At 47.2% G+C, this 22,404-nt stretch overlaps 9 protein-coding genes across 9 annotated transcripts; 4 read left to right on the top strand and 5 right to left on the bottom strand.

Moving 5' to 3' along the window:
* Positions 1-159: 159 nt before the first annotated feature.
* Positions 160-1,004, top strand: N7478_009230 (uncharacterized protein; the record flags this gene model as incomplete). Its single annotated transcript, XM_056925444.1, has 2 exons — positions 160-391; positions 445-1,004. 2 exons carry the CDS (start codon positions 160-162, stop codon positions 1,002-1,004), a joined length of 792 nt encoding a protein of 263 aa, XP_056778170.1.
* Positions 1,005-1,256: 252 nt separating this feature from the next.
* Positions 1,257-1,690, bottom strand: N7478_009229 (uncharacterized protein; the record flags this gene model as incomplete). The annotated part of the gene is made up of 2 exons (XM_056925443.1): positions 1,257-1,447; positions 1,522-1,690. The coding sequence occupies 2 exons, from the start codon at positions 1,688-1,690 to the stop codon at positions 1,257-1,259; spliced, it is 360 nt and encodes a 119-aa protein (XP_056778169.1).
* A 1,679-nt stretch (positions 1,691-3,369) lies between these two features.
* Positions 3,370-4,672, top strand: N7478_009228 (uncharacterized protein; the record flags this gene model as incomplete). The annotated part of the gene is made up of 8 exons (XM_056925442.1): positions 3,370-3,554; positions 3,621-3,710; positions 3,760-3,860; positions 3,921-3,974; positions 4,046-4,114; positions 4,296-4,351; positions 4,412-4,554; positions 4,618-4,672. The coding sequence occupies 8 exons, from the start codon at positions 3,370-3,372 to the stop codon at positions 4,670-4,672; spliced, it is 753 nt and encodes a 250-aa protein (XP_056778168.1).
* A 475-nt stretch (positions 4,673-5,147) lies between these two features.
* N7478_009227 (pseudouridine synthase PUS7) lies at positions 5,148-7,354 on the top strand (the record flags this gene model as incomplete). Its single annotated transcript, XM_056925441.1, has 2 exons — positions 5,148-5,320; positions 5,404-7,354. 2 exons carry the CDS (start codon positions 5,148-5,150, stop codon positions 7,352-7,354), a joined length of 2,124 nt encoding a protein of 707 aa, XP_056778167.1.
* A 196-nt stretch (positions 7,355-7,550) lies between these two features.
* N7478_009226 (uncharacterized protein) lies at positions 7,551-7,988 on the bottom strand (the record flags this gene model as incomplete). The annotated part of the gene is made up of 1 exon (XM_056925440.1): positions 7,551-7,988. One exon carries the CDS (start codon positions 7,986-7,988, stop codon positions 7,551-7,553), a length of 438 nt encoding a protein of 145 aa, XP_056778166.1.
* Positions 7,989-8,278: 290 nt separating this feature from the next.
* On the bottom strand, positions 8,279-8,932 carry N7478_009225 (uncharacterized protein; the record flags this gene model as incomplete). The annotated part of the gene is made up of 1 exon (XM_056925439.1): positions 8,279-8,932. One exon carries the CDS (start codon positions 8,930-8,932, stop codon positions 8,279-8,281), a length of 654 nt encoding a protein of 217 aa, XP_056778165.1.
* Positions 8,933-9,791: 859 nt separating this feature from the next.
* On the top strand, positions 9,792-11,439 carry N7478_009224 (aldehyde dehydrogenase family protein; the record flags this gene model as incomplete). Its single annotated transcript, XM_056925438.1, has 4 exons — positions 9,792-9,851; positions 9,918-9,987; positions 10,051-10,484; positions 10,555-11,439. The coding sequence occupies 4 exons, from the start codon at positions 9,792-9,794 to the stop codon at positions 11,437-11,439; spliced, it is 1,449 nt and encodes a 482-aa protein (XP_056778164.1).
* A 406-nt stretch (positions 11,440-11,845) lies between these two features.
* On the bottom strand, positions 11,846-13,234 carry N7478_009223 (uncharacterized protein; the record flags this gene model as incomplete). Its single annotated transcript, XM_056925437.1, has 2 exons — positions 11,846-12,811; positions 12,860-13,234. 2 exons carry the CDS (start codon positions 13,232-13,234, stop codon positions 11,846-11,848), a joined length of 1,341 nt encoding a protein of 446 aa, XP_056778163.1.
* Positions 13,235-14,104: 870 nt separating this feature from the next.
* N7478_009222 (kinesin-3 motor protein uncA) lies at positions 14,105-19,083 on the bottom strand (the record flags this gene model as incomplete). Its single annotated transcript, XM_056925436.1, has 2 exons — positions 14,105-18,945; positions 19,020-19,083. 2 exons carry the CDS (start codon positions 19,081-19,083, stop codon positions 14,105-14,107), a joined length of 4,905 nt encoding a protein of 1,634 aa, XP_056778162.1.
* Positions 19,084-22,404: the final 3,321 nt, after the last annotated feature.

Genomic DNA, 22,404 nt, shown 5'->3' with positions numbered 1-22,404 from the left:
GGAAAAAAAAGATCCCTAGCTTTCTCGGGGTACATAAACCCCTGAAGTAACACGGACATTTTGCTGTGATTTGGGCTTCGGACATCTTCCTGTGAAACACAACAACCTAGCAATTTCTTTGAAATTACCAATTCCACAGTTCTTCGCATTTATATCACCATGAAGAATACTATGATGAATGTTGCTTTGTTTGTCACTATGGCCAATGCCTTTGTGAGCCGCAGTGACAGTTGCTGCTTTCAGCTTACTGCCTCTGGTGGTGCGTCCGGGTCTCTTGGTCAACTTGATGATGGGCAAGTTCGTGTGGGCGACTCCAGCTTATCAACCGCTGAGTTTTGTCTCTCAAACACTATTATCACTGATAGTGAGGGTCGTGGCTGTGTGATTACTTGTAAGTCTAGCTCGCCAAAGTCGGTTCATTCCGTAGACTGACGATTAATACAGCGGAAACAACCCAATTCCAATGTGATGAGGGTAGCACAGGCACCTCAGGCTTTTATTTAACTTCATCGGGTCTACTCAGATTTGATAGTAGTTCCTCCTTCGTCGCATGCCAGACTGGCGAGAATAATGGGCGCAATGTTTACACTACCAACAGTACTTCTGTGACAGATTGTGTGAACATTCAGTTGACAAGCAATTCATGTTATGCTGCTTCTTCATCTTCTCGGGTTTTATCTTCTGCCTCGGTCGCTACATCACCCATCCCATCTAGCTCCCCAGCTGTTAGCCCTGTGGTCTCATCTACCCCCTCAATCACCAGCTCCCGTCCTCTAGTTTCGACCAACCTGGTCTCTCAAACAAGTCTCACCACGACTCCAATTGCCTCGACAAAGACCAGTACTTCTAAGGATGTTGACACAGCAACAACTAGCGCATCCTCTTCCCATAGTGCATCCACGGCACCTGTCGCAAGTAGTGCGGCCGGTCTTACATCCACGGTTGGCTTCATGAGTTGGATCGCCTCAACTACTTTGGCAATTATCATGACCATTGTCTACTAGACTCGGTTTAAATATCTACAGATGTTAGGAACTGCTGATATGCTGTGTTGAAATTTGGCACTTTGCATTTTGTCCATTTCCATATTTATTCGACATAGATTGTGAAAGAACCTTCTCAGGGCTGTATGAATCTTATCTTCTTGAATTAACACGCAAGTAAAAGTGAGCATACTTCAGTTTTCTCATTATGCAGATGAATTCTTACATGTTGTTGTAAAATATCCCTGAAATCTTCGATAAAAAGCGTTGTTTTCAACCTTGCCACCCCCCTTCAAATCCAATTCCTGCACCCGCACTTCTACGTCGAGCTTGGACGTATTTTCTCGTGGCCGCAAATTCTACTCGATCTTTCTCGAGCTGTTCAAGCTGGCGCTTTTTCTTGCTTTCTTCATCCTCCTGGCGACTGAGACTCCATCTCCGCTGCTTTGGCTGAGAAATTTTGCCTGCTTGGAATACATTAGCACATGCATAACACGTGGGGTGTATGAGCGAATGTAAGAATTCAATGGGGTCATACTTGGCGGGCTTTCCACCGGGGCTTCTTTAAGAACCTCTGGTTGAGGTGAGTTTACAATTGCCTGGTTTGGCTCTGCTGGCGTACTAGTAGATTTGGTAGAATCAACTGAGCCATGCCGTTCGTCGTAATGTTTGAAAAAGTCAGAAGTTCGGCGGAAAATATTTGACATGTTTGGAATGGAAACAGGACGGTTAAATTGGTGTGTATAGTTCAAATTCGAGTGAGTGTGCACTAGTAGGCTTGGACTTGAAATCCAATTTTATATCCTCGGGTTTCCAAAAATAATCAACGATCATATGATATATGACAATGTCGACCAGAAACAAAGCCTTTGCAGGTTCGCCACCCTAAACTGGGGATAAAACAAACCATTCGTATATGGATCGAGGCATCATATGTGGGTCTAGAGATAACTGGATTATATGGACCAGCCAATCACCCCGTCCTGAGAGTGACTACCAGAGAATTCAACATTTCTAATCGTCTTAGACTTTCCCATGCAAGGCATTTCAAGTCAACAATCCCGTCTTTGATAAGCCAATGTACTCGAGGCTAATCGCGTTGTATGTAGGCAAGTCGCATTGCCAGGGTATAGTTTTTGATGATCGAAATACCAATCATGATAGAGTTGCATCCCTTCTTTTGTCTATACTCCTGTACACCCGTATTTTCCTGGCCTCTTTTTTGTAGTATCTCATGATACATCATTCTGTTAGCAATTTTAGGAAACATGCGGAATCAGTATACGTGATCAATGCAACAAAGCACCTGGAAGCCCGTTCACATACAAGTTTGCCTATGAACGGGATTGATACCTTGGTTCAAACTGTGCCAGGGGCTTATAGTAAGACGGTCGGAATTTTTTGCACGTCATCTGCAAATTAATCAAATTCATGCCTTATCGCGTATGAAGAGGTATTGAGTAACCTTTGCTGACCAGCTCAAATCTTGTCTCTTGATTATTCCCATTTATTTTATTTGCCTATCCGTGCCCCATGTCGCGGAACTCAAGTTCCGCGATTAACAGATCGCTCTGAACACCATTTAAAGTATAAACCATAGTTCTAGGCTGGTTCATTACTGTTGTGGGGCTTTCACCGTAGCCAAGACTCGAATAATTGGCAATTGATTAGTATAACCAGACTATCTGAATTGGAATTAAGGTCTATGCAGAGCTTAACCTCCTCTCCGGCTCACTTATCGGCATTTATAGACATTTCGGATCGTGAGATGGATAGAGCATTGAAGTTAAAAATTCGAATTGAGTATCATGTACATAAAAGACTCCTTACGGTCGCAAATTTTGTATATCCTGGGTTTACGCCCATCAGAGGATAGTATATCCCTTACGCTCGTGACAATAATTTGTTATGGGCGAATCTTAAGGATTATTTTCTTGGGACTCTAATCTTTTCGCAGTGGTGTCTGTCAATCATGGGTGATTTCCATCGGAGCACCATTGGCAATTCTGAATAAGAGACTTTGCTACTCCAGGACTCTATATTTTGGGCCAGTCGATGATTCGCTAACTTTTATTTAAAGGTGGAGCTAAACCTTATTTGCCCCATAATGCGGGGATCTTCCCCCATGAAATGCCGAAATGGCTTCCGATATCTCCTTCACTGGTCAAATGTGCGGTCCTCCTTTCCGATCGGATGCAGAGAAAGGGGTCAGATCTGGGGTCATGACGCTTTGCCTCTATAGTTATATAAACCTATTTCAAAACTTGAATTAGAATAAATGAAGTCTGGATCCGCTTGTCCGATTTATATACAACTCGGTTTGCTCTTTTCTCTCTTTTTGAAATTTAATCCTCTTAAGGTACTTTGAAAGATCGTCGATAAAATCATGGATCATGAAATTATGCACGCTAGCTCTAAGAGCTCTCGCGTCGAGGCTGGTGGCATGCCTCCCTTAACGCAAGTTCCAACTTCAGTAACGCTGTCGGCCGAGCAATTTGAAAAGCTCTATTTGAGTCCTATGATGCATCGCCAACCGACACTTGCCAAAAACCTGGGCAACCCCACTCCATTGTGTGTCTTTTATCCTTCTGCACTTGACGGAAGGGCCTCATATACTGACCTCTCAATCAATTACAGGGGAATTGGAGCTTTTGTCCTCACAGCTACACCACTCTCATGCTGTCTCATGGGATGGAGGGGTGCTGGTGGTGGTGGAGCAGCCTTTACGTATGAGTCTTCCTATTGAACAAGTGATGTAAATTCTTACGCATTATAGGGGAGTTTTGATTCTACTGGGCGGGCTCTTGTTGGTTCTTTCAAGTATCCTTGAGTTCGTTCTCGGGAACACATTTTCTTCGGTTGTTTTTGGCCACTTGGGTAAGTAGATCGGTCTTCCTGAATATGCTCTCGGCAACCGTTAATCAATGAATGTTTCAGGTGGCTTTTGTCTGGCCTTCGGCGCGAGTATGACTCCAGCCTTCAATTCTGCCGGTATGAACCAAGCCCGGTTCGTGTTTGCAGTTTCTCCAGTTGCTAATATTTTTATTGCTCTATTTTCATAGCCCCCTATTCGCCCAATGGAACCGATACTCTAGCAGGTCTTCACAGCCCTGGCTTTGTGAATACATTTGGTATGTGGTCTCCATGTCGAAGGATCCTTTTATAATCCTATCTAACATATGCTGTCTGAAGCCTTCTTCTTCCTTTTTATGGCTCTTCTGATGTTGATATATACCGTCTGCGCAACTCGCACGAATTTGGTTTTTGTTTTAATATTCACAAGTTTAATATTTGTGTTCTCTTTACTGGCAGCCGCTTATTGGAAGTTGGGGCTAGAGGATGCTGTGACAGGTAACCGGCTGACTGTGGTAAGAAACCAACATTTCTCGGCTTCGTTTCGAACAAGAATACATGCTGATAGGAATTAGGGAGCCGGGGCCGCTCTATTCGTGGCAACCATGCTAGGGTTTTACCTGTTAACCGCTCAGTTACTTGATTCTGTTGGATTTCCTCTGTCCTTGCCTATTGGCGACTTGAGTGGAGTTTGGAACCGCCGTAACCTTAACGGACAGTAAGTTTGACTCTTCTGACGCAGCTGAGTATTCAAAGGTATCATTGTCTCACAACAATATAGTCAATTTTCCGATCCGGAGCTGGCTTCAAGTTCCGAAATCAATGGCAAGCTTTAAGCCCCGATACGAGTGATGAACGCATTGTGGGTAATTCCCCACAATAAAGTAATCAGACTGTGGTATGTCCATCGAATGTTAAACATTTGAATGGCTAGCAACATTGAAGTAGCTGAGGTTTGTATGGAATGTGGCTCGTTGAATGGTCAATTCGGAAATTGAGGATTTTCCATATTTACACTTAACAGACCGTCTACTTATTATATGGCGGTATCCAAATTGATATTATCATTAGACCCTTGCAGTACAACATATCCAACTATTGTAAGTCTATATATATGAAAGGTACTCGTAGATAAAAACCAAGAAGGAGCACTGAGAACGGACAGTGAAGCAACGCACTCTGATTGGTTAAATCCGAACGTAGTCAAACAGGACAAACATCACCCCACTGTGTGCAAGCCCTGTCGCGCTATTCCCGATATGCGAGCAAAACTTCTGCAACGATAAAACAACTTCATCTTATCACGCTACAATGGATCGCCCAGAAGTGGTAGAGTCCGCACGAAAGCGGCAAAAGACCGAAGATGTGCCTGCGATTGATGTTGGCACCGTTGCTCGAGTTCCGAATCCGAAGGAGCTGGAGGTTGGCATCGCGGAGCTGGTGACCGCGAATATTGAAGGGATTGGCGGTATTCTGAAGAAAAGGTGAGCAATTGCAAAGCTTCGAAGAGATATCTCTCAACCACTTATCTGATAATATCAAGGAAATACTAACAACCTTTCTCTAGATACACTGACTTCTTGGTCAACGAGATCATGCCCTCCGGCGAAGTCGTACATCTCCGAAATACATCTGTACCCGATTCTATGAGTTCAACCAAGAAGGAGCCAGAGCAGCCCAAACAGCAAGAAGAAAAGCCCGCTGCCGCAACTGAAGAGGCGGCCGAACCCGAATTCCAGGTGTCAGACACAGACAAAGCTTCACTCACTGGGCTCTTCGGCGAGAAGAGTGCCACGGAAATTATTGAGCTTCATGCGCGAGCAATGGCCGACCGCAAGGCCCGACCTTCTGAATTCGGAACAATTGCAGCGGTGGTGACAGACCGGGATACTCGCACGAAAATGCATCAGATCATTCGCGGTATCTTTAAGTCGCAGCTGGAATCAAGTGCTGATGGTGAAGGTAACTTTTCCATCGCTGCTGCTTCCAATCGCTTCAAGCGTGCTCCTCAGGGTGGACGGCCCGGTCGCTCCAACGGAGGTAACAGAGTCAGCTGGGATGAGTTGGGTGGCCCGTATCTCCACTTCACGATTTTCAAGGAGAATAAGGATACAATGGAAGTTATCTCCTTCTTAGCGCGTCAATTAAAGATGAATGCCAAGAACTTCCAGTTCGCCGGTACTAAAGATCGCCGTGGTGTCACCGCACAGCGTGCCTGTGTTCTCCGTGTGCAGGCGGAGCGACTAGCAAAGTTGAACTCGACACTACGGGGTGTTAAATTGGGTGACTTCGAGTACCGTAAGCATGGTCTGGACCTGGGAGATCTTTACGGCAATGAATTTATTATCACGCTGCGCGACTGTCAAATCCCTGGTCTGGATATGCAGAACCCACAAGATACTATTGCAAAGGCTTCTAAGGTCGTCGAGTCGTCACTGGAGAAACTCTTTGAACACGGCTACTTTAACTACTATGGTCTGCAACGATTCGGAACGTTCTCCGCCGGCACTCACTCTATCGGTATCAAGATGCTACAGGGTGATTTTGAAGGCGCATGTAATGCGATTCTACACTACTCTCCACATGTCCTCGCCGCGGCTCAGGAAGGTGAAGACTCCACAGCACTCATCAGCAGAGATGATAAGGCACGCGCCTTGGGAATTCATCTTTTCCAGACCACCGGGAATATCAACAAAGCTCTACAAGAACTCCCAGGGAAGTTTTCTGCAGAGACCAGCCTCATCCGCCACCTCGGTCGGGCTAAGAGTGATTTCCTCGGAGCCCTCCAGTCTATTCCCCGTAATTTACGCCTGATGTATGTTCATGCGTACCAATCCCTTGTATGGAACAATGCTGCTAGTGAGCGCTGGCGTCTCCACGGCGATAAAGTAGTCGAGGGAGACCTAGTCATTGTGCAGGAGCACCGCGACAAAGAATCCAAGAAACCCGAAGCCCAAGATACCGTTGATGCGGACGGAGAGGTCATTGTTATACCAGAGGGCGAAAACAGTGCCAATGCAACCGATGATATGTTCACGCGTGCACGAGCTCTGACCAATGAAGAGGCTGCCAGCGGCCTATACTCTGTCTTTGATATTGTCCTTCCTCTGCCCGGCTTTGATGTTATCTATCCTTCCGGCAAGATGAACGACTTCTACCGTGAGTTTATGGGCAGCGAAAACGGCGGTGGCCTAGACCCTCTGAACATGCGACGAAAGTGGAAGGATATCAGTCTCAGTGGCAGCTACCGCAAGATCCTCAGTCGCATCGGTGGAGCTTACTCATTTGACGTCAAGCTTTATTCTGAGGAGGACCAACAGTTTGTGAAGACTGATTTGGACAAGCTAAAGCAAACCACTGATGATGCCGATGCCGTTTCCGATACTCAAACAGGTGATAAGCTAGCTGTTGTGGTCAAATTCCAACTTGGACAAAGCCAGTACGCTACTATGGCACTTCGAGAACTTTCAAAGGGCAGAGTACAAGAGTGGAAACCCGATATGGGCCCAGGCCGATAGATATGTTCTATAACAACTGAACCAAAACATCTAGATTCAGTTGCATGTATACCATCTATGAACATATTTCAATAAATCAAAAGCATACCCCTTGAAGTATATTAAGTGATCTCCTCTCAGATATTCTTGTAGGCAGTCCATCACAGCTTGCACAGCTTTCATGATCCATCGCTTTCTTGCTCGTGTGGGCTCTTCGCTAGTTTGGGGCGTTATCACCACCAATCAAGCGTTCCATGAGCCCTTTTATCTCACTTTCAGTGAGTAGCTCTTTCTCAATGATCAAATCTATAAATGGTCGGTCTTCCGCCAGGGCTGTGCGAACAAGATCCGAAACCTGCGCATATCCAAGAGTGGGTACAAGGGCAGTAGCTAGTGCACTAGATGCAAGTAAGTTTTTGTGTGAGACTTTTTTGTTTGCAACTATTCCGTCAACGCATCGGCGAGAGAAGATTTCAGCTGCGCGGGTGAGAAGGCGGATACTATCAATGAGGCGGTCGCATACAAGCATCTCGAAATGGTTGATTTCAAGCATTCCTTGCTGGCATGTCATTGCAATTGAAGCATCATTTCCAGTAATAGCAAAGGCAACTTGACAAACTGCTATTGGGATTACTGGATTAACCTTCCCAGGCATGATGGAGGACCCTGCTTGGACTGAAGGTAGTTTTATCTCGCCAATCCCACCATGTGGGCCAGAAGACAAGACGATTAAATCGTTGGAAATATTCCATAAAGAATTCGCTATATTCCGCAGTTCGCCTGACAGGCGGGCACAAGTGTCCATGTTCTGCATGCCATCACAAGCGTTACGAGCTGGTTGTACTTTGACATTCAATATTGACGACATATATCGAAACACCGCTTCTTTATACCCCGGGCTCGATCCAAAGCCAGTGCCAATGGCAGTACCGCCAAGGGGAATTATCAATAATTGCTCGCGAATTGATTCGATTGTTCTATATGTCGCCGGATGACTGACTCATAGCCTCCAAATGCCTGGCCAAGACTCATGGGCTGCGCGTCTTGAAGGCAGGTTCTTCCTAAACGGAGTAGATATTTATACTCCTCGCGCTTCGTCGAGAAAGCTTCAGCCAGCTGGGTGAGTGCCCATAGAGCGCCCGCCATCAAACGGTAAACGGCCAGCTTCATTGCAGTTGGAACCACATCATTCGTAGATTGTCCCATGTTGACATGATCATTTGGGTGAATGAAGCTTCCCGAGGCCTTTGTAGCGACATTGGCGATCACTTCATTGATATTCATGTTGGTTGAGGTGCCACCCGAACCCTCCAGCATGTCGACGACCAGATGGTGATCATACTTTCCAGTTTTGATTTCTTCACAGGCAGTATAAATAGCATCTGCCTGCTCTGCTGTCAGCTCACCAATCTCACAGTTTGCTCGAGCTGCCGCCTCTTTTATGGCTGCAAGAGAATGGATAAAGTCAGGACATGTCGCGATAGGTCGTCCAGACAGAAAGAAATTCTGCAAGGACCGAGCGGTGTTGATTCCATAAAGGGCCTCAGCTGGTAGCTCTAGCTGGCCAAGATCATCCTTCTCAATTCTGATATTTTCCATAATATGGCTGGCCAGCTCTTTCTGCTGGGTATGCGCCTCCGTTCCGATATCAAAAGATCTGGGCTGCGATTGTATTTGGCGTTTAGGCTTTGTAGTGCCTTTCAAGAAAAGTTCCAGCAACAAATAGATGGCAATATTCGCTAGCTCTTCTTTTCTTGGTTTAAAAGTGAAATCGCTGCGGGAAATGTGTCCCCAAGCTACTATCGATGGATGAGGTTCGCCACTCGGTTCACTTATTTTAGACTGGTGGAAGTTCACAATACTAGTACCTGGAATGCAGGACACTTCCAACCTTCTGACCTTGAGAAATTGAGTAGGTTATTTTGCCAAATCCAAGTCGAGCTTCAAATTTATCTTGCAATTCTAAGATACATCGGGAATATGTTTCTAGCAGTGTCTTCTACTTATCTTTCTACTCATATTTTGACTGGTTTTTCTACTTGTTGTTCTATGATGTATCCTTTCACAATTTTCATTATATTACTATATGATTAAGTAGGGGTTTTCCTGCTAAACTGGGGGGGTCCGACGAACGAACCTCGAGGCAATACGACAGAAGTATTACCCAGCTTGGAAAGCCGATAGAACAAGTGGGGGGCATCAACGCTAACAAAACTCCCCAACCGAGGTATCATTGCTTTGTGATGTGGAGTATTCCAAGCTTGTTCTTCAATATGATTAGCTCCCCCTCACAAAGCGGAACAAGTGGAATCAGAATAAGGGCCGGCCCCCAAGTAGCACATGGCGCGGCCTGAGATACGACACATATTATTATTACCCCTCAGTGACTGAGAGTTCTTCTCTATCCTCTCTCTCTCAACTATTTCTGTCTGAGAGAAATTGTGTCGGCTTGAACAAAATGGCTGATGTTATCAAATCTTTGGAGCCAATCGAGACTCGGCTCTTTATTAATGGCGAGGTCTGAGCTAGTATTTTTAAGTTACGTCTAAAATGTATCAGATCTTTCGTGCTGACGGTGTAAAAGTTCCGTGAATCCTCAAGTGGGAAGAAATTCGATGTGATTTATCCATATACCAAAGAAGTCGTCGCAAGCGGTATGTACAGCATTCTTTTAATTCATAACAGAACTCTTCGCCTACTAACCACTGGCATCGCAGTTCATGAGGCCGATGTCCAGGACGTCAATGATGCGGTCGACGCCGCCGAAACTGCATTCCCCGCCTGGAGAGATCTAGGTGTTGAGAAGCGCAGCGGATACCTACGAAAGCTGAGCGAAGCCATCACCGAAAATATGAAAGACTTGGCCAAACTGGAGACACTCTGCATTGGGCGTCCAGTTTCACAGTTTGTGGACGGAATATCAGCCGCAGACAGCTTCAAATTCTACGCTGAACACGCCTGGACTGTCCAGGGTACAGCTAGTACCAACACACCTGGCATACTGAAATTAACCGTGAAGGAGCCGTATGGTGTCGCGGGAATGATCATCCCCTGGAACTTCCCCTTGGTCAATTTCGCCGGCAAGGTGGCTCCAGCCTTGGCTGCTGGTAATACTGTGGTGTTGAAGAGTAGCGAGAAGGCCCCGTTGACTGTAAGTTTCGCAAGATTCTCGATGACCTCTCCCGTCATTTTATGTTCAGCCACTTATCTTATGAGACCAGTCTTTGTATATGGCCAAGTTGATTGAAAAAGCCGGCTTCCCACCTGGCGTAGTCAATGTTCTTTCTGGCTTTGGCGCACCAACCGGCTCCACTATCGCAGAGCACATGAAGGTCCGCTCAATCAGCTTCACCGGCTCTTCGCTTACAGGCCAAAAGATCCACGCTGCATCTGCGAAGTCAAACTTGAAGCATGTTCTCACCGAGCTAGGTGGCAAGTCGCCAATTATCATCTGCGAAGATGCAGACCTTGAAGCCGCAGCTAACAGTGCAATGTTTGGAATCCAATTCAACAGTGGGCAAGTTTGCGTTGCGGGCTCCCGCCTTTATGTCCACGAGGATGTGAAGGAGAAGTTCATGGTCTATTTCCAGGCAGCCATGGCGAGTGTGAAGATGGGTGATCCCTTCTCACCTGAAACGAAGCATGGTCCTCAGATTGATGAGGCGCAATATAATCGGGTCAAGAGCTATCTTGAGCTTGCTGAGAAAGAAGGCAAGCTTGTGGTGGGTGGAAACCCAAACGATGGGTTCTTTATCAAACCTACTATTGTTGAGGGGTTGGCGGATGATTCGCGCGTGATGACGGAGGAGATCTTTGGTCCTGTCGTTGCTGTTCAGACTTTCAAAACGGAAGAAGAGGTCATTGCGAGAGCCAATAATAGTGAGTTTGGATTGTATGCGTCGGTTTTCACCAAGGATATCGATCGAGCGATTCGCGTATCCAAGGCTCTGCAGGCCGGTACTGTTGCAGTTAATGCTACTTCTCCAACCGGTACGAGGGATAGTGCATTCGGTGGATATAAGATGAGTGGCTCGGGTCGTGAGGGCTGGCTTTACAGTATTGAGAACTATCTCCAGACGAAGAGCATTCTTATCAAGTCAGGTTAGATCCTTTTTGTTTTTTCGAGACCATGGATAATTCCACAGTGATACATTATGTTCAAGCTCTGTTCTCGCAGCCAGAAAAGGGGGATGAGCCACTACTACTTCACGTCCTTCTGTCTGTATCTCTCCACGCGAAGATATCACCGCAATTCTATACTGTTTTATCACACTTAGGTATTCACTTGGTAAACTAAATTTTTCTTCATCTTTTTAGCCTATTGTAGCGTGAGCTAGCTATCCAAACACGATAATATGAGAAGAATGGTATGTCATAGTGAGATGCAATATATGATGAAGAGATAGAAAAAATGAAATTATAAGGTATCATAAACGCCACAATAGCCATAGCCCCGTATTTAAACACGCTCAAATGCATCATCATTCATGATTATGTCCAAAATTGAGTACCTCAGTGCGTAAGCAACCATGTCTCATAGGGGACACCACGAGGCAACTTCCTGCCATCCCGATCCGTGGAGAATAAGACTGGCTCAAAATCACAGACAGCAGCATACTGTCTGATCAAGTACCGCCAGTAACAAGACTCAGCAGCTGGTGTCAGATATCGATCCCGGAATGTGCGCACCGCATTGTTAGCGATCCGCTCCGCAGTCTGCGGGTTATCAATCAAGAAATCAAGCTTGCTTGACAGGTCGCTAAAATCGGGCTGAACCTCTATATAGTTCGCATCTGGACCAGACAAAACGAGCGCACCGTGATGGGCCTCACGCCAAATCAGAGGATGCGAAATCATCACGGAACGACAGTTCAAAAGGTACTTTCCGCGACCGGAGAAACTGCGGCCCTCGGTGTGGGCGACGAACATATAGCGGCAGTGATCTTCAATTGGGAGGAGATTGTATCGAATATCGTTCTCATTGTCCCAGTCAATGACACGAACACTAGCCCAACTTCGGCCCTGGGCGGATTTGAGCAACTTGCTGCGTATGGCCGGGTTGGTCGCTAGGCTTCCGCGCCAGACAAGCTGTTTCTTTTTGTCCTGAAAATTTAACCCTGGTACATTCGTGCCATCCGCTAGAGTCTCTCCATCGTCTATTGCTGCAATGCGTCGTCGGGCTTCTTGATAGGGCCCAATCTGTACTTCGGGCCAGGACCAGTATCCGAAGTCGGGCATTAGCCAGACTGAATCATCGCCGTCGCGCTTAGAGTAGGCCCAAACCGGGCCAAGTCCCGAAGGGTCTTCAGCAAAGTCTTCCGTTGTAAAGATAAATTCAATAGTTGGGAGGAGTTGGCGATCCGGGTATGCCTTGAGGGCACGGTATAGCGAGTTCAATGTGGCGCGTGCTCGAGTTTGCGTAACGGGCATTGCAGCATAATCTACAATGTACAGCTTTGGTAGGAAATCCATATTAGACTTGAATCTAGACAACATAAAAATCGATAGTTACCCATAATAACTCACCTCGCCTTGATCGATAATCCCCCGCACCATACTATCCTCCACATTCCGAGAATCAAGTTCCTTATAGGAGATATGGTTGTTCTGCTTCAACGCGACAGATTTATCGATCTCAATGAAAAGCTTGGGGAATGCAGTGCGGCACTGCTCCTCTGACAGCCCATGATCCAGCCCATCACGCTCTACAGCAAATTCCCATGTACCGTTGGTAGACTCAACCGACGGACAGTGCAATGAGGGGCGGGGCTGAGACGTTTTGAAGGTATATAGAGCAGAGCTGTCTGAATAGCGAATTCCAAATGACAGGAATGCGAGGATGAAGAGCGAACCGACGGCACCAGTGGCCAAGAAGCGGAATGAGGGTCTCTGTGCAAGCATCGCGGCTTGTGGAATGCCGGAACGAAGATCTTTTCTAAATCAAATTGAATCCAGTCGGTCCAAATGAATAGATATGAAGTTGTATATATCTCAACGAAGAGATGAAGCCCATTGAAGACTTGAAATGTTTCGTTGGTGGTGGAGATAAATCAACGATAAGTCCAGGTTTGTCAAGTTCATCATGATGGTGACTTCAGTGCTGGGGCCCGCGATAGTTTCCACAGCAACGCGGAGTGTGTGATATCACCACAACTTAAGCCAACATCATACTACAGTCACCCCGATAAATAATCTAACACGGCTCCAGGGCTCTTTTAAAACTACACGAGCAACACAATTGATACTGTTGTTCTTTGTATAAGGAGTGGGGTTCTTTAAAGGGGATAATTGTAGTACATGCTTCCTGTGAGAATACTTTGATACGCCCCAGAGCTTGAAATTAATTTTGTGGTTTTGGAGGCAGAAATGGAAATATCAATATTGCAAGCTTTCATGATAGATCGTTATGCATTGAAGCTATTATATAATACTAGAGCAAATAAAGAACCCGAGATGGCCACTCTTTATAGAACCAAATCAATGAGTACCGACGAATCTATGGTCTCAGCGATATCACACTATGTACAAGGGGAAGAGAGAAGCGCACCACAGCCAGTTGATATATTCAAAGGGGGTATCTCAACAACAGATCATGACAAGAATAGGGGAAAGGGGTTGGGGGGAAATCATATAGAAAAATAAATGGAAATAGTAGACTCCAGGCCTCACAGCATCGTCAAAACGCATGAAACACAGCACTAGCCGTCAAGAAAGCAAAAGATGAGGGAGAGGGAGAGGAGATGAAAGCAAGGAGTTTAAAAGCATAGTAATTTATCGCTCATCGCCACTTGCAACTGCACTACCACCACTGCTGCTGAAGTAACTTTCGTCGATCTTGAGGATCCATTCGACCTTCTGGGCCTCAGTCCGCGTGGCGAAAAGGTATGTATTTTGAGTACCGTACACTGCGAAGACATTCGGCCGTCCTCGAGTTGAGAGCGAACGGTCGGCTCCGGCTCCGGATCCATCGAGAAGACGAGCAAAGTCAGGTGCATGATCGACACGAGAGTTCCGCAGATTGATCGCGTTGATTTCATCTCCATCGGGTACCGAATAGATGTGAAGATACGGCCGGCGAAGCTCCACAAATCGGCGGACCCAGACACTGTTAGTGTCATCAGGTGTCAGGACGTGTCCAGATTTGAGAGCTGAGGGGTTCTTAGGTAGAGTCTGGATGGTGGCCACGAAACGAGGTTTCAATGAGATCTTATCAGAAAGGGAATTGGTGTCTTTAGACCTGGCCTGCGCGCCATCGGTAGGTGGTTCAGTGTTGCTGCGGACCAGAATAGTTTCCGTTGGGTCTTTTTTGGTTGACCAGAGGTCAATGTATTTTCGCAGAAGTTGTGTTTTCCGCTCATTAAGGTCTTGACTCCTCATGGGCGTAGATCTGCCACTTCCCCGCATAGGCGACGCTATGAGACTCCCTGCACTGAGAGCACCTCGGGCAGCATGTAATTCGGCCACTCGGTATCGACGTTTGCGGGCGACGATATGATCTCTGACGAGCGAAACTTTCCGAGGTGCCCATGTAGTCAAAAGCTCCTCACCCTTGACATAGTCATTTTGAGTGTTCATTCGCCACAGATCAGCAGCACGCTTCGCGGAGATTGGGCGAATGACTAAGGAGTACATGCGAGTCGTTGAATGCACAACTCGAGTAGAGCTCCAAAGCTGTTTGAACATGGATTGCTGGCGAACGTAGGTACGCCCAAGGATCTGAACAGTTTGATCGACCTCGAACACAACAGGTGTCTGCAGACGAGAAGAAACCAGGTCCCATCGTACCGTGACTTGAACTCGATACTTATCTGCGGTGACTCGATCGAGAAGCAAAGATCCATGCAAACTCGAGTCCCACTGGCCCACAATTGTCACATTGGAGGTTCCATCAGCATTGTCTTTGACCATCGGCTCCTGGACGAACTTGAGAGGAACATCGGGCGTTTGAAGGTCCTGGTCCGGGATTTTGCCCCAGGGATCCAACAATCGGACGGAACCGACGCGAGCATTGGTAATATCATCCCATGGAAGGCTCTTGGTAGAGCTGTAGGTTATATTAATAGAAACGCGACGCTGCAAGCCCTGGTGGAGCTGGTAAGTCCCCGCGTCAAGATTGGTGCTTTGAATCACTTCAACGGGAAGGTATTCACCAGATTCCGCAAGTTCAAGAATCTGGATTCTGGCAAAAACGTCATGGCGTTCTTCTGAGTAGAATTCGGATTCTGCAATGCGAGGAGTTGTACGTTTCTGTGGTGTAACCTCCGCTGAATCGCGCATATCGTCCCAACTCAAGAGCTTATCGAGATGTACCGACGTCACACGAGCATAAACACATACTTTCAGGGCAGCCGATCTAGGGCTGGAAAGTGGAAGGCTCATGCTATGAACACTTTCAAATCGCACGGGGCTCTCCTCAAAGCCACTTATCATCTGTGTCGTCGTAGCACCCCCTTCCTCCGAAATCCCAGGAACAAATAGCTGTGCATGAACTTCTGTCCCCTCCCACTCAGCGAACCCCACCATATCCCGCATGACCACGTTGAACTTTAAGGTTGATGAGGGTGCCTCCGCAGAAGATGGTTCAAGCGACAGTCGAATGATTCCAACAACACTCTGGGTATATGGTGACGTGATCTCGACGGAGAAATCTTGGACGCGGGTCTCAAACACAGCCGTCAGAGGGATATCGGCATCTCCGACAAGAGAAAACTGTGGCGAGCAAGGTTCTGAAAACGGATTTTCGAGTTTGAAGTGCTGGATATAGTCAGGGCGATCGATATACTGATGCAACTGACGCATGGACTGCACACGACGCTGGAGCTTCTCAATCGACCAAAGATGAATCACACACTGCTTATAGTCGATCACCCGGACACCAACGCAAGGCTTTTTAGCCTCTTCCAGTACAATGTCCTCATCGCCAGATATTCCGTTCAATACAAGATCATATGACGAAGCCATGTTGTAACCATGATCTACAATGGCAAATTGGAAAACCACATTCTTGTCCATTATCTGGCTCATGATCTGTGCCTCTTTGATGAGAGATGCATGTTGCAGAATCTTCTCGGCCATGCGGACATAATTGCGCTGTGACCAGTGGCGGAAGACGGATTGGGCGATTTCAAGCTCGCGCTCGTCTAATTTGGCGAAGCCGTTCTCATAAAGATGATGAGGTATGGGCTTACCCATGTCCCGCATTTGGGTTTCGAATTCTTCTTTTTGCTGTCTCAGTTGCTTTTCATATTTATCTTTGGCAGACTTGAGTGCATCTTCCATTTGCTCTTTCTCAGTACGAATTTCTCCCGGGTCTTGGTTAGAAGATGCTTCGGCGGTTTTCAGCTTATCTTGAAAGTCCTCTCTTTGTCGGTCCAACTGGCGCTGCATATCCTGTCGAACAGAATTTAAAGAGACATCTCCATTAAGACCTTCATCATCGCCAATTTGGCGTGGCGTTCCCGGCATCGTGATTGCGGTGTCTAGGGAAAAATTGTCGATGGTGCCATTGGACATATACTTATCACGCACTGGAAAGGAACTGAGAGAATCGGAGTCTTCCTCATTCTCTGGCAACCCGCGACGTACTGCTCGTGCTTTTTGTACATCTTCAAACAGGGCATCCAGTTCATCATCAGGCATATGCGAAATATGGTCTGGTCCCAGCATAGCACTGACCGCTTCTCGCCGAGCAAGGAACCAGTCTGACTCGCGGCCACGCTGAGAAGGCATCGGTGAATCCGCCCTACTCGAGTCTCCATCGATTTCGGATCCTGTCTTACTCAGATTGCGGTCATGGGTTTTGTTGGGTGCAGGCGATCCAAGTTGGCTAGTTGTTACAGAATGTCTCAACAATGATTGTTCCACCCGTTCAGCGCGAGCTTCTTGCGGGTGGTTGAAACGAAAGATATGAAAATCGCCAAGGATGATACGAAAGCCACTCTTGAGGCGCTTGGGTTTGTCAATGCGCATGCCGTTGACCATGACTGCGGCACCTTCCGTAGGGACGATCGTCACAACATTATCGACGTTCTCAAAGGTACAATGTCTAGATAGAATTTTGGACCCGTTCAGACGGATTTCCACACTGTTTCCTTGGTCCATATGTCCCACCGTCGTGGCCCCTGGCTTGATGTTGTAGACTAGGCATTCTGCCAATAAAGGATCATCGCTCAGATTGACCAGATGGGGCATTTTCTTTGGTGTGCTCAATCCGATAAAACCCTTCTCAATGTTGATACCAAGCTCTTCCAGGGCGGATTCACGTTCTTTGTGGATTTCTTCTGTCTTCTGCAACTTCTCCTCCCAGGTCTGATTGAGGTCCTTGTAGAGCTTCTCACTTTGATTGAGCTGCTCCACAATCTCGGCCTTGCTGACTTTTTTCACAGAGCCATCCGATTGTGCGATAGAAACCATCTGTTTTTCGAGTGGCGTATCAGGAGGGTAATATTCTTCGGCAGTCATAGCACCTCCCGCACCACCTGCTGCTCCGCTAGTCCCACCTCCAAGCTTCGAGCGTAGCTGAGCTAATTCTTCCTTGAGCTCACGGATCATACGCGCGTTCGGGTCCTCGTTCACTACAGCATGGTTCTTGATTCTCTTGGCAGAATCTGCATACCGCAGGGTACCCAAAGTTTCCTCAAAGTTGATATCCGCAGGTGAAATGGCTGCTATCATGGATGTCATAGAATTACCACCCAATGAATCCTTCAACAGCCAAGTGAGAATAGAGTCACGATAGGGAACCATGGATGCATTCTTCTTCTTGCCCGCTGACACATCTGCAAGGGCCGCGATGACACGTCCCAGCGTGGATAGCGAGCGATTAATTTCAGCACCTTCTTTCAGACGGGCACCCGTGGCTCCGGTCGAGTTGGCTCGCTCTGAACCTGCCAAATCAACCAGACTAATCTTTGACACCTTTTCCGTGTCCATGGAGGTCTCAGCATCATGTCGTTTTTGGGAGAGAGTCAACGTGAAAACAGCGTGTGATCGACTCGATGTCTCGTTCATGTTTGTCGCAGCCACCGTTCGTGCCTTGTTTCCTTCGTCCATCAAATTTTCAATCTCTTCAAACGAACGCACCACGAGCTTGGCCAGATCCTCCACGTATGGACCCGTCGATGGATGCTCGCGGACTTTCAAATTGCCTTTATTGGATGGGTTGAGCAAGTCGCGCACGCGCTCGTTATAAATTTCGAGGTAGGAAACCTCCACCGTACAGTTGAGGAGTTTATCTTGTTGAATCTGGGTGATGCGTTCGAACATTGACTGGCAAATTCGGGGGATGACACCATATTCCTTTCCATATCCCATCATCGAGTATGACTTTCCAGAGCCGGTTTGACCATAGGCGAAAATACAATTGTTGTACCCTCCAAAAGCATTGTCCAGAAGCGGTTCACCCAAGTCATCGAAAAGATTGTCCTGTCCAGCATAGTTGGAGGAATTCTTATCAAAGGACCAGTATGAACGATCGAATGCGAAGGTCTTGGGTCCTTCGCCGCCAGCCTTACCACCCTTGCGCGAGGATTTGTCCTCCATGCCCGGCGGTGGTGTGATCACCGTCTGGGTGTCTTTCATTCGTACAATACATTTTGCACCGCGATCGATTTCTGTATATCTCGAAATTGGGGGAATCAGTCCTTGTTATCTGTAATCCGGGTTATCTTTATAAAGCCTCACTCACCTCGACTGTTGAAAGGTCGTACTCGCACCACCACCTTAATATTACCTCCGCCGCCTGGAGCCATCTTGATCTCTCAGCCCCATGCACTGGGGGGAGTGTAGTCAGGGATTCGACTGCTGTGTGAAGGGGGGAGGGTCTTTTGAGATTGGAAGGTTGACACAAGCGGTGACGGTTGAACTGGTAATGCGCCGGCACTGTGAGGTTGAAGCGATGTCTCAAAGGTATCGGGTTTGAGGTAGATTCGGTATCTGCTTCTTCGTTCGGTTGTTTCGTATGGATCGGAATTATAGAAAGATCGGAAACAGTCGATGTCAACAAAGACGTCATGTAGTGAATATTCAACGCGTCCCATTGAGTGAAGGGTGGGTCACGGAGAAAGGGGGTGTCGCTGTAGGCGGACGAGGGGGTTCCAGGTCGATCGACTCAAGAGCCGCGACTTTGATGATGAAAGATCACGGCCACCAACAGTCTTGACTGCAATTTGTCGACTTTGATCTGTTCATGTGGAAAAGCCACCTGCTCCAGAGCGCGGGACCCCTTGCTGAGGTAAGCGAGTTGAGCGGGAAATGGGAAATGTGTAGTTCACTATATACAGTTACAGTTGACAGTCAACAGAACAGCTTAAGAGAGACCTGAACTATCTGAAGGAACTTATATATCAGAGTTATAGATGGCTATTACTAGACGCGTGGGAATCTACCCTGCATTGGTGCAGGGTATCTGGAATGCCACCACATGTGCACTGTAGATCCCATACATACTTGATCTATGCTCATCAGCCAATTGGAGATGGACTCAGTGGTCATCCCATTTGTCTTTGCGCTTGGTTTTCTTTCTAAGTAGAGCTTCAACAGTATAGGTAGCGATGTAATGTGCGCTAGAGGTTATCATGATCTTCAAATGTTTGCCCAAGGGATTTTTCCCTGATAGTCACGGTGATCGCTATGGGCCCCCGAAGGATATATTTATTACTACTAGTACTTCAACGTTGAAAGTTCAAATGTCCACATACACAGATCATGATATCGATACCCTCGGATCATCATGATTATGGTAGAGATCTAGGATCTCTAAATCCCCGCTTTATAGGCACTTAGGTAGTCCCCAACCCTTGGAGACCTTCGCTGCCTACAGCTCATACTGGGGGACTGGAAATGCTCCGAGCCTAGCTTCCACACGTGGGGTTTGCAGGGGAAGCGGGACCCGCCGGTGGGAATCGGCACGCTGGATGCGCTGACTGGTCACTTGCGATAAAGTTGATGGTTCGCACGTGGAGTCATCTGATAGCGAGGACAGTATACACAGTATACGATGTATCCATCTGAGTCCGTGGATGTCTGGTGGACCGACAAGATCTATCTACAGTATTGTAATGGTACGGAGTACAGCCCTTTCCAATTTCATGAACAGGGCTTCCCTAGTCAAATTGACTACCGGAGTTGATATACGGAGTTACGCGCCGGGCAAGTGGGAGTGGGCATGGGCGTCTCGCCCCCTTCTCAAATACAGGTAAGAATGTGACGACGAGCTCGGGAGCCAGACCTGTTTGAGGGGGTGGGATGTGATGAATGAAGCGGCGAAATTGCATGCTGTCCTAAATTGTTTGTGCTGGAGTTTGCCACAGTTGGACATGACGTCTTGTGCGTCATAGTTGGATGAGCGGGACATCTGGGACCTCTTACAAGAATCTGACAAGACAAACAGACAGACCCTCGAGCTAGGTTCTGGGCGAGATTGGAATGAGCGCCGATCACCGCCGAGCTAGGATTTCCATCACGATGAAAGGGTACAGGTATCACAGCGATAATTGCCTAAGTTGGGGGGAGGGCCGAGAGTACTCGTACAGTATTGAATCAGTAGTCCGTACAGTATTGAACCCGGAGATTGGATACTGCAGAGGGATTTTGGGGGCATGAATGGGGGAGTCAACTCCGGGATCGTATTCCAAGGTTGTTCTATTTCCATCCTAAATACGAAGTACGAGACTGAGACTGGACTGGAAAACAGAAAACAGAAAACAGAAAACAGAAAACAGAAAACAGAAAACAGAAAAGACATCCAGTCTGCAATGTACTGAGGGTATATGAATGTTGTAGCGGTGACTCTCGTGACTGTCCCGTGACTTCCGGGATGGCCGGATGTTGATGGGCAGGTGCGTTGGGCGGTAAGTGTATTGAGCCCAATCAGTACCGGACCCATACGAGGCTGATACTAAAATTACCGACTAAACACCCGGTGGACACTGACTAGACACTGACTAGACACTGACTGGACGCGTGGAGACTGTATTGGGCATTGACCTTTCCCCACTAAGCAGTCCAGAGAAAGCGGTCAAGCGTGGATTTCCCAGTAAGAAGACAGTAAGAAGAGTCAAATACTGCCCTTCACGCTCTTTTTCTCCTTTTCCCCTTTCTGCCTCTTCTCGTTGGTTGCCCACCTTCTTCCCACCCTCTTCTATCCTGCCAACCATCGCACAGAGTCAACCACCCTTACTTCGTCTTTCCCCGTTCATTCGTCCAGCTCTCTGGTCCAGTTACTGACCCCCAATCATCGTCGGTTCCCGTGGGTTTTTTTCCTTGGGATCTGGGTTTGTCGTTCCCCTCCCCCCCTCCCAGCTGCTTTCTCAGCCTAAATTGTGTGGTGCTGGTAAGTGGCTCTTTTTTTTTTTTTTTTTTTTTGCTGCAGACGCGCGCGCCGGATGGGGACTCAATCGCTGCGGTTCCCTATGGACAATGTATACAGTGAACCCAACTGGCGCGTGCACTATCCCATCTTCCCACTCATTTTCCATTCTTGATCATGATTCTTGTTTGGATATTTTATTCTATGTGATATTTGCTTTTTATTTTCGTTTTCGTAATTTGATTTTCTTTGATTGTTCGACCCCAACCCCCCACAAGAAGAGCATCAACATCACATCCATCCTACCTATACAAGATGATCATATCTTCTGAGGTAGTCCAGGAGGAATTCGAACATCATTCTCATTGTCCTGTGCTGGATCTTGATCTTGATTTTGATCTTGTTCTTTATCCCTCTTACCATGTATTGGAGTATATCTACATACTCAATACTGTATCTCTCTCTGCGCACAGAACCACCGCCTTTCACTACTCCCTGCCTTGACCCTCTCTCTCTCTCTCACACACACACTCTCTCTCTCCCTTCTTCCCCCCTCTTCTCTCTTGATCCTCGCTTTTGATTCGATATTCCAATTCCCCTTTCCCCTCGTGCGTCTCTTCCAATCATCTGCTGTTTCCCCTTGGGATCCAGGTAAAGAACCACTCATCTTCCCAACCCCACTTGGCAAAAACCTTCCAATCCCACGTTGCGCGCGCGCCTTTTTACTTGCTCGGCCCGTGCCAAAACAACGCGCTCTGCAAAG

Source organism: Penicillium angulare, assembly GCF_028827245.1.
Source record: "Penicillium angulare strain IBT 27051 chromosome Unknown utg000005l_segment0_segment0, whole genome shotgun sequence".
Classification (NCBI taxonomy): domain Eukaryota; kingdom Fungi; phylum Ascomycota; class Eurotiomycetes; order Eurotiales; family Aspergillaceae; genus Penicillium; species Penicillium angulare.
This window is presented reverse-complemented; position numbering and strand designations above follow the sequence as displayed.